At 41.0% G+C, this 11869-nt stretch overlaps 1 protein-coding gene across 1 annotated transcript; it reads right to left on the reverse strand.

Annotated features, from left to right (window-relative positions):
- Nucleotides 1-9479: 9479 nt before the first annotated feature.
- LOC132793470 (putative inactive polypeptide N-acetylgalactosaminyltransferase 12) lies at nt 9480-11247 on the reverse strand. Its single transcript, XM_060803412.1, has 2 exons — nt 10149-11247; nt 9480-10094 (listed from the first exon to the last, which is right to left on the reverse strand). Exons 1-2 carry the CDS (start codon nt 11235-11237, stop codon nt 9480-9482), a joined length of 1704 nt encoding a protein of 567 aa, XP_060659395.1. The 5' UTR covers nt 11238-11247.
- Between the last annotated feature and the right edge of the window lie 622 nt (nt 11248-11869).

Consider the following 11869-nt stretch of genomic DNA (forward strand, 5'->3'; position numbering starts at 1 on the left):
GTACTAAAAAAGCACAAGAATCTCAAAGCTTTATCTTCACTGATTTTAAGCTGAAATGAATATAAATTTGATCCAAGTTTAATTCATTGATATTTACGGAAAATTAGCTTATGTTGAATTAAAAAAAATAAATAAAAAACTTTAAAATTATGACACTGAATATCCCATTTGGTTGAAATTTGTGTCAGCACTAATCTTTTGGGAAATCAGTTATAGCCATTAAATATTAACATATTTCCAGCAGTTTTTGCAATTCGAATACGATCTCGATAACTGATTCACTAATATTGTAATAATGTTTCCCAAAAATGTGTAATTATTAAATAATATTATTCTTTTAGACTCTCTCAAGAGTAGATATGGATTCTAAAAGTATTATGTTGACACAATTTCGAATACTCGAAGATTCCTTTGCAAGCTTGCACAAAATACCCATTAAAGCTATTTGCATATAGGGTATAGAAAAATGACGTGGCAAATAAAACAGAGCGACGTCTGAAACTGGACAGCGACTTGGGGCTGTGACTGCGACTGCGACTGAGATTGAGACTGAGACAGAGGGACAGACACAGAGACTGAGCTTGTATGCCTTTGGCTTGTATGCCTTGCATTGTATGTTTGTTGTGTATGTGTGTAGTGTGAATGTTATGGAAATTTGTTAAGTTCTGCATACACAAAACTCGAAACCCGAAAAGCACTTGGCAATTTGCACGAAAGTTGCCCCAAACGGCATTGCCAGCTGTGAGTTGTGTTAAGAAAGAGAGTGAGAAAGAGAGAAGGGGGGATCAGAGTGTACGGAGGGTAGATGTGAAGTTTCTTTTTGATTTTCACACCCAAACAACAGTGCCAGGGCACACAAAAGGCTTCTTCTTAGTGGCGGGCACATGTGACAGCTTTATTGGATTCCCATACACACCCAAAGCTATTTAACTGCACAGCCAATTGATATGAGAGCTGAGCTGAGTTGAGAGCTCGTTGTCGGTTGGCCCCGAGATTTGCTTAGACTTAACTTAACTTGCCACAAAATGATTTGTCAGTTATGGATTTGCTGTGGCCAGACAGACGGACGGACAGCATTGTAGTGAGTGGGAGGGGGGGAAATACAACTGAGAGATGCCTAATGCATTTGGTATTCAATAATTTAAATGCTATTGGAACTTGAAAGTTGCTCGCTTGGGTTTCTCTTCTTCGCTTCCCCCGTCGGTTTTGGCGATTGCGATTGCTGCATACAATAGCTTTAGCCAGCAGCTGCTGATTGATTGAGAGCTTAAGTCGTTATTTTTTACTTGAGCAACGATGATGATGAGTTGGGGAATTGCTTTGATGAGTTTGGCAAGTCCTTGAAAATCCCTCAAAGGAGTTTTCTGCTAGATCATGTATGCACAAGGACAGCCACACACACAGACACACTTACACTCACACACATGCTTTGGAAATTTAATATAAAAATTATAAATTCTTTGCTGCTCTTCTTTGAGCCAAAGGATTCAAGCTGTCAACTTGACAGACAATCGCTAAGGCTACAAAACGGACACTTATCGCACCCTTATCCTTATCCTTAACAGCAAATTAATCATGAACGCTTGGCCAGACCAAAGATTAATACGTTCAAACATAAAAACATATTTAAACAGCCACTAGAAGTCTGTTAAGCATATCTTCTGAGTTGGAGTGGCAGATTTAGTTTTCATCAATTGACACAACAATTATGTTTCTTTATGTCGATCCTTTGAATACAAATTGAAGACATATGAATGGCCTTTTTACTATTCAATGTTAAAATGCTAACCAAACCAAAGTATTAAAGATGCTTCGACATAACATTAAACCAAGGAATTTATTTGTTCGTAAAATTGTTAAGCTTTTTATTCTAATAATTTAAAGTGAACTGTCGATATTTCAACCTAAAAATCTTATTTGAAGATTGTTTTTTAAAGATCAAAAACATTTTTGTTATATTTTAAACAATGTATATCTAAGAACTTTAAATCTCGATTTGAGATTTTTCCTTCTTGTTTCATATCATATCTTGAGTAAAGATTTTATTCTTCATTTTATCACGTTTTGTTTCTGTGTATAATTCCTCAATCAACTTATTAAGCACTTCTCATCAATTTTTCAGATCTAACTACAAGCTGTGAAAACTCGAAGCTATTTTCATTCATTAAATGGGTTACCTTTACAAAGTTCAAATAAATCAAATTAGCATTGTCACATTGTACACCTAACAATATTATAAGAGTGTGCTGTAGATCCTCTTCCGCTGAAAATGACAAAATAAGGAAGTCAAGACTCGACACTATCAAAACTCTGTTCACAAGCATTTGTATCCCACTGTGCGTGATATACAATGAGCATGTGCTTCAGCTGACGGTGGGGAGCTATGCATTTAGTGGCCACAGTAGTCGAATCCTGTCAGCCCACCTGGCTAGTCATGAGAACCGAGTCTTATAGTCACAAATGTCGTGGAAATGTCCACACACAAATGGTGTGTGAACATGTGCAATTTTCAGGAACTATTTGTGGGGTATTCTCGATGAATGGAGAGCGACCAAAATTAAGACTATAAATAAACAAGGTAAATGAAAAGAAAGTCGAGGGATGTCCCGAAGGGAAATGGGAAAAGATTGAGCATGACGACTAAGCAGATCGTTCAGTTCTTAAGCCCAAAAGAAAACGAACAACGATCGATCAAAATAAATCACAAATGTATAGAAAACATTGGGCAAAACGAACGAAAAACTCTAAGCCAGCACAATTTACCAATTTTCCGGCTTTGTCCAATCGTTTTTTTCTCCTTTTTTGATTTTTGGGTAAACAAACGTTTTGCGTAACAAAAGGTGAACACGGCGAGGACAAGAAAATGGCCTGTAGGGCGCAACGAATATGCCCGAAAGGAGAAGAAGAGCGCAAGACACAAAGAAGCAGCTGTCAGTGTTCTTAGCTAGCTCGCTCATATGAAGAGAAAGGCAGATAGAGTCCCGATAGGTAGATTGAGGTACGTGGTAGTTGTTGTCGTTGTTGTTGTTGTCGTGCAATAGGTAGAATCGACCCAAGTCACAATAACCATGGCAAAAAGCACAATTACTTTGCTCTGCTGGCTAAACAAACCTTTGAAGGCAAGAAAGGACAACAGCTGGCATGCTGTGCGCACATCGAAGATGTTTTGAAACGCTCGGCAGGACTCACAGAGCTCAGCTCTCAGTTAACTGGGCTGGCCTTTTGTTAGACACGGCCAATTGCTTGGAAATAGTCAAATGTGTGGTGTCCGTGTCCGTCTCTGTCTCTGTCTGTCTAGGTAAAGGACCCAAAATGTGTGGTCTTTGCTCGCGGTCAACCCAACGGGACAGGAATTGAGAACTGAGAACTAAGAACTGAGAACTAAGGTCTGCGGCAATATATCAATCCCAAAATGCGGTTGACCCGAACCAAGACACTAATCATAGCTCAAGCGTAAAGGCGTTGATAGCATTTTGCAGGTACTAAGACTTTGACTTCGATGTCGACTTCAACTGTGACTTCTATTGTGGCTACAACTGCGATTGTGACTTTGCCTTCAACTTTTGCGCTTCCAGAAACTCATTAGAGTTTTCTTTTCGACATTTTATTTTGAATTTTTGTGCAGTTACCACAAAGCAACAGCAGCAGCTCACAAAAATCTTAATAAATTCATCAAAAATCAGCAGCAAACATCTCACGACCAAAAACAAGCCAACACCAAGCTAAGGGCAGCTGAGGGGGCGAAAGGGGAGAGCGGAAGGGAAGCGTTGTGAGGCGTTACCGCTGCTTGAAAATCAATGCCAGGCGATCGTCAGCAACATATTTCAAAACACAAACTTACAAATATATTTAGCATTTTGTCGCTGCTGCCCAAAAAAAAAACAACAAAACAACAGCAAGAAGACAACGAGGGGAAAAAAAAAAACGAAAAGCCAAAGCTGCTGCAATCGGACACGTTTCTGTCCATGCCAGTTAGCCGGTTTCGGACTTGCGACTTGCAACTTTATGCTGCACTGTTGAGGCTGCGACTGCGGCTGCGACGGTGGAGGCGTCTTTACACATTTGCATGCTCAAACAGCAATCGATCACAGGCAGGCAACAGTCGAGGCAACAACAGGCAACGGCAACCAGAAGACACCGTTCACCCAAACCCATATGAGGAGCAGCAATAGCAACAGCAACAGGAGCAGAAGCAGGAGCTGTTGGAGCGGAGAGGAGCGGAGGGATAAACTGGTTTACTCTGCGTACACATGCGATGTTATGCAGGCGAAAGAGAGGCGACTTATTGCTGAGATTTTTCGATCGTCGGCTACGTTTTTGGTTGTGCCAGGAGCAACAACGCTGACGACGATGACGACGACGACGAGCTGCAAAGTGGAGGTTAAAAAAAATTTGCAAAAATATTAACGAAACGTAGCCAGCAACTGCTGCTGTGGCTGTTGTGGCTGCTCGCCTTTTTTCCACTGCAATCTGCAATTATAGCGCATGGTTAAGCGGGCCGAAGAAGGTACCAAGAAAAGGGAAAGGAAAGAGGGGTGGAGAGATAGCAGCAACTGGCCAAGTCGCAGTGCTTTTGACTGGGCGGTTTGTTGAACTTTGACAGGAAGTCGAGTGCCGAGCGAGAAACCAGACAGGAGACTAAGACTAAAACTAAAGCTGAAGCTGAAGCTGAAGCTGGAACTGCGACTGCGACTGCGACTGCAACTGAGGCTGTAGCTGTAGCTGAAGCTGAAGCCTTCTGCCTGCTGCTGATGTTGAAGTTGAAGCTTTATTCTCCATTTTCAGTTGTTGTTTTTTGATGTGACTTGGCTTTTGTTTGCTGCTCGGCTGCTGAGCTGCTGCTGTTGATGGGTGAAGGTTGTGGAGGACATGGACATGGACATGCAGAGTGCTGCAGACAATTGACAATGTGAAAACGATGTCGATTAAGTTGCTGCTGTTGCTTGCATACGACAGACAGACGGACAGCCGGACAGCCGGGCAGACTTCTGAGGGTGTAAGGGCAGCAGGCACACAAAATGCTCTTAACGATCAACGAACGAACGAAGCAAAGTTATGCGAGATTCGATTGTTGTTGCCTTGCAGCCAGCCCCCCCCTCCACCTCAATCCCTCCGCATGTCTGCGGCATTGCTTCGTCCCTGTTGGTGTAAATTGTTTTAACAGCCTTGAAGGATAAGCAGCCACCGGATTGTGGTTTGCCAATGCAGATGTGTGAACCAAAATGTACATTTAGCAAGCCAGAAGCCGGCTGAGCACTGAGAATTGAGAACCGAGAACCGAGAACTAAAAACCGACAGCCAACACATACTATAATTTTTGATCGTTTTATTTGACCTACCTAAGGCAGACCTTGAGTTCAAAAACGCAGTTTGCAAAAAAAAAGAACTAATTGCTCTGCATTGTATAGGCAAAAATGTGTTTTTTTCATTCAATATATTATCTCCATTTATTATGCTGAAGTCAAAAGGGAAAAACTATTTACATGCAGCTTCAAGGTTAAGCCAAGTTTCAATGAATGAAATATTTTCAAGTTTGCTCTTAAAAATATCAAAATATCAAGAAAGAGATTTGAAATTTAAATGCTAGTCTAGTATAAATATTAAATTTAAAAATTTAAAGTGAATTATAAATTGTATACTACAAATAAAGTATTGGAAGAATTAAAACGCTCATCGATAATTATGGTGTGATTAAAGACAGCTGCATTGAAGGATAATGTATTAAAACGTTTTCCATAAAAAAAACATTTAAATTTACAGCTGCAATAAAAGGCCGAATGAAGAATTAAAAAATATCAAATTAAAATAATAGATTTTATTGTGAAGCAAGGAAAATATAGAAAAAAGCTGAGATCATCTTTTCATCGAATTAATTTCAATTAATTAGCAAATAAACATTGAAACTTAACTTAAAAGAAAACATTCTTAAGTGTAGATAGTTTCATGTTCAGCTTTTAATTTATTTGAAAATACACATGGTTGCCAATAATTGGCACTCGGTTAACATAGGTATGCAATTGCAAGTTGAACTACCTTCCGCCAACTGAATGTTGCATCTTATCGCTTGCTATCAGATTTTGCCACATAGTCAAGCGATGTTGCGCGTTGCAAGATAACTTTTACACCGTGAAGAGATCTTCGACTTAATTTTGTAATTACTATAATATATCCCTTGGTGCTCGGTGCTTGAGTCTTGTTGCTGCTGCTGCTGCTGTCTCACATCGATGGCTGGCATCCTTAACTGCCTGCGATGCTCAAACAACTGCGGGGCACAAACTGAAAAGTGTTGCCCCATGCAACAATTTCAGTGAATGGCCGTGAAGCAACAACAGCAGCAGCGGCAGCAACAACAAAAAAAATTGAAAACTAACTGCTCCCTGTTTATATTTATATTATATTACGCGTCATGCCAGGCAACAGCAACAGCAACAGCAGGCAATAATAACAATAACGAGAGCAACAAGTGAACGACACGTTCTTCGTTCGCTCTTCTTTCTGGGGGTGTGTGTCTCGGCTAAAGAGCAACGTTTAAGCCAGGTTGCCTTTGCAGTCGCTTTGCCTTTTACTTGCTGCGCAGACGCGCGCGTGTTCGCGCACCCCAACAACAACAGCAACAACAAACGACTCTCGAAATAATTATGGAAAATGCATTTGGTCGCAGCGAAGTGGAGGGAAATAACTAGACAGAGAGAGAGAAAGAATTGCTCTATGGAATGGGATATAGCATGTTTCCTTTACAGCATGGGCATGGGCATGGGCAATGAGCTATGATGAAAAACAACAAGCTCATAATAAATAATAACCAGGCAGACGCAGGCAAAACATGCGCGCCCAAACGGAGCGCGGGGTAACAAGCGCTAATTATCGACAACAAGCTAAAACAGTGGCCTTCAATTACGCAGCGACGCCAGCAGCAGCAGCGACGGTTGCAGTTGCAGTTGGCAGCGAAGCCAGCTGAAGGCGCCCTACGCACCTATGTAGCTGCTGATCAACTGGCCTGGAACATACTACTTTATAACGACTCTGCGCTCCGAGTTTGGGTCTGAGTTTACCTGTTGAAAGCTGCCTGCCTGCCTGACTGACTGACTGACGATCAACTTGGCTAAGGGGATGTATGTGAATGTGGATGTCGCTGCTTTTGCTGCTGCTGTTGCTGTTGCTGCTGCTGCCGCGGATGCAACTGCAGCCATTAAAATTTACACAGCTCTTTTTAAGCATTCATCGTCAACGCAGCAACATCGCTGCTGCTGTTGCTGCCGCTGCTGCTGCTGTTGCAGCCTCATTGCCGCATGACTCGCGTCTCCAACTTCATCCCCATCCTCATGCAGAGCCTCATCAGCGTCGTCATCGTCGACGGCCTTTCTCCCATTGGCGGCGACGGCGCAAACTTGTTAACTTCTTGGCATGATGGTCATCATGCAAGCCAAATTCAAGCGAGAGAGAACGCAAACACAAGCCAGCAGCAGCATGCAACAGCAGCAACAACATCAGACGTGAGGAGTCTCAAGCTCGTAAAACGCATTTTGAATGCTCTGCCGGAAATTTGGATGAAGGGGGAAATAATAATATAAATGTAGATTTATTTTTGCATTGCACTTTTTACCAATTATTGAATACATTTAAAAATGAATAATTAAGAGTTAAGAGTAAAGAGTTACACAAACTAGTAGAAGAATTATATTCTATAATAAAATAAATATATTTGTTATGGATATTTTAAAGAGGATAATAATTAATAGTTAAGCAAGAATCCTATGCTGTATAGAATATTTAAAGTTTGAAAGCTTAAATTTAAAATGTTGCTATCGATAAACTTGTGATGAAAAGTTTGCGTGCTTAAGATCATCGAATTAAATTTCTTCAGAGCATCAAATTTATGACAAGAATTCGCACAATGCAATAGAAAGAAAATAGAAAGGTCTCTTGCCTAAAAATATATGTCGAGAACAAAAAACCTTTCCAAATATTTGAAAAATAGGTAAACTCATTCGATTCCTTTTAAAAACACATTGGCACATTGATGGATCTGGATATGTTGCTCAAATTGCATGGCATAGTCCAGATTCCTTTGGGCCAGAGCCACATAGCGAGAGCAGAGTGTATAACAAGCAGCCGCGGGTCTGGGCCGCGTGTATTGGTTGCAATTTATAGGCGCAGGATCGGTTACAAGCCAACGAGTTGGTAACACAAACCGGCGGCAGTTGCAACTTGGCAGCGACTCAAGCGTTGGGCGCTGATTTTCATGCAACAGCGGCAACTTTAGCTCGAACTACGTTGCCAGGAGATTTGCAACGCATCTCCGACTCTCGCTGCAACTCTGCATCTGACTCTGACTCTGCATCGGACTCTGGTTGTGGTTGTGGCTGGGCGTTAACTGCGAAGTAATTGCGTTTCGGCTATGCAAGTACATAAATTGGATTTGAAATATGTACACATGTTGATGGATTCCTCCGAGCAAGCAAGCAAGCAAGCAACATCAGCAGCAGCAGCAACAGCAGCCCGTGCTGCGGGTATTCGTACCTGCCACCGCCTCCTATCTGTGGCTGCTATCTGCCGACTGCCTCAGCTCGGCAGGGACACCCGGACAGCGCTGAGTGTTGCATTTCTAAACGGAGTCGATGGCGATGGAGATGGCGATGCCGTTGCCGTTGAAGAAGTTAAAAAGACGAAGAAGAAGAAAGAGAAAAACACAAACAGGCACCGTACCATTTGTCTTTTGATAATTATCATTTCACTCTGATAGCATCAATTTCAAAACAGTTGATGATTTTTGCTTGCTGCGTGTGTCGCTCGTTAACAAGCCAAACCCAACCAGCTGCTGCTGCTGTTGCTCGCTGTGTGGAACCTGATAAGTAAAATACTCTAGCAAAACGGTAGCTGACGAGGCCCACAAATGCAATGCCTAGGCACCGGACAAGTGTCTGCCCCTCCCTCTCTCTCTGCAGTGACCGAGCGTGCCACAAAAATGCTGCATCATGATCGATTTCAGCTGCTGCATTGGCATGTTAACGAACCGTAAACGGACGTGGGTCATACAAATTTATAATAACATTACGTAAGGCCAGATTTCTCCAAACATTCAACTTGCAGTTTTCATCAGTATATTTCGAGTAACAATTTGAATTTTTTATCAAATTTAAAAAAAATCATTGCTATACAGCATATTTCGTATACATATTAATGTTGCATACTTTTGCGAGCCCGACAAATTAAAGTGCTCTGTGAACTGTAGTTTAGTTATGCAACAGCAGGGGGCGCCACAGTGTCTTTCCGTTGATGTAGCAATGCACATAAAAAGCGTTGCATACTTTTAGCTGTTTATGGATCTAGCCAAGATTAAAACTATAGAGGGCGACACTTGTCGTCTTCAATTATGAGCGTTCTTAGATTTACAGTGCTCATCAAACTGTTTAACTCACAAACTGTAAAGCATGGTGAGAAAATAAAATAATATACATATTTAAAATTACTTTTTATCTTTAGTAAAAATTATTTGCTTTGATGACGTCTTTACGAATGCGCCCAAAATACCACTTTTGTTGTGCATTTATAGTGCTGCAAGTTCGCACCATAAGGAAAAACTTAGGATGAGCCTCCAAGCACAGCGTATTACTAACCAGATAATTGTAGTTCAAGTCAAAGTGCCAGTTCTGTGGACCTGCCAGAGTGGTGCATTGACTTAAAGCCAGCTTGCGATTGGACTGTACCTCAAGACAGTGATTATCGCCAAGTCGCAGATCGTTCATATAGCTAAGAGTCCAGTGCTGAGCTGCTCGCTTAGAAGGATCGCAAGGCATTAAACTAATGCGATTAGTTTGCAAGTCACCAGTCAGACATTGAGTTCGCTGTTGAGCAGGTCGCAGAGTGCCATTGGCAAGGTCTGTGCGTGCTTTCAGCGGGAAATGCTGCAACAAATCAGGTGCAACATTCTCCAAATACCAATCGAAAGACTTGAGCACTGGAAGGTATTCGTACTCCTCCTCTACATCGGAGATATTGCCAAGGATAGCATTTTTGATTTGCGGGTGATTCTCATAGATAAAAGACTTGTACTTGGTGTTATATAGCCAGATTTCCACCAGGCGCTTGTAACTCTAGAAGAGAGGGAATTTATTGTTAAATTATTTATTTTATAAGTAGTTTCTTACACTGAATTGCTGCGCCGCCAATTGCTGCATATTGCCATTGCGTTGCAGGTAACTCCGATCGCTGGGCTGCAAATGTGCCACTCGGGAGCAGGGCACTTGGACAATGCGCAGTTCTTGATGCCACACATAAAAGCTTAGCTGCATTTCGAAAGCAGCTGGTGAATTGAGATCCTCATCGAAATGTATTAGACTATTGAACAAGTCCGCATCCATGCCAAAGACTACAGTGTTTGGCACAGGAGTCTCGAAGGGATTTGGCATGTCCTTCAGTTGCTGCTGCAACAGAGGCACCTCGCGTCGCCTCAGCGTCCAGTCAAAGACGCCACGATGCTCCTCAACTCGCACATACTCGAGTGTCTGTTCATCAATTCGATCTATTTGAGGAGACACAAGGGTCGGTTCGTGGTGATTGAGCACAGTTAACATTGGCTCCAACCATCGGTCGGTAAACTCGACATTCGCATCCACAAATATAATAATGTCGAAATTGGAATTGCGTACAGCAAATCTTCGAGCACGCACCAATCCCATCTGATCTTCCGTGTGAAAGATTTGCAAATTTTGGGTTATGTAGTGCTTCAAATACGCATCGAATGCATCTCTGGAGGATTTATCAAGCCAAAATTCCTTATCGCTGTAATCGTTGATCACAATTAGTTCGCTGATCAACGTCATGTTTGTTCTGTCTCGCAAACTGTGAAACATTCGCAGCAATGTTTCCAGCTGTTCGTTGCGAAAAATCACAGCGATAGACACTGTGTTGAGCAATTCAAAATCCTGATCATATTTGATATTCAAGCAGCGACTATCACGCATATCGGGTAACTCGCGTCGCAGTGGCAACCGTTCAGACAACCAAGCATTATAGCCATATTCCAAGAAGAGCTTCGTATACGCTTTGATATCTTCAGCTGTTCGCAATTTGAAGTTTTCCTCTGGATCCACGATGCCATCCCAAGTACTTAGCTCGCAATACAAGGCAAATAATAATAGTGTAAATACAGCAAGTTTCAATATTTTGCAAGTGCATTGAGATTTGGAATTTACTCGATTGTTTCTTGATATCCAAGAAATGCGCGGCACATGCATTATTAGCAAGACGTTGAGGAGACAACTGATTGCTTCAGTTAATATTTAAAGCCAACTGGTTGACATGGTTATTTAAAGCGTGAAAAACGCATTCGGTATTACTAATTACCCAATACACCACAAAGTGTGAAACAAATGAAAAAGTGTACCACATTTATGCGTCTGAAAAGTTAAATATTTGAAATTTTGTTCAATTTATCTCTATTTTTTAAGTGAATAATTTTATTAAATTATATTAATCATAATTAATGTAAAGGCTATATTCAAAATAATTTAATGTAGCTCTATTATGCCACTACGTAAAATATTGAGTTCCTAACTCGTTACTTTGACTGCGCCTAAAAGTATGCAATGCATAATGTAATCCAATAGGAGCTGAGTATTTTCCAACATTCAAATAAGACTAATGAAATAAAGGGAGAGAGAGAGATAGGGAGAGAAATGTAATTTATAAGAAGAACCTAAAACGCAATTAAGTATACAATACAATTAAAACTTAAATTAAATTAAAAAAATATAGAAAAAAATTCAAAAATATACACGTGCAGAAAATATGATAATTTGTTTGCAAGCAGGTTTACTATTCTCTATTTAGTAGATTTACAAGTTAAACATAATGTAACTTTCTGCTA

This window comes from Drosophila nasuta, chromosome 3 (assembly GCF_023558535.2).
Source record: "Drosophila nasuta strain 15112-1781.00 chromosome 3, ASM2355853v1, whole genome shotgun sequence".
Taxonomy (NCBI): Eukaryota; Metazoa; Arthropoda; class Insecta; order Diptera; family Drosophilidae; genus Drosophila; species Drosophila nasuta.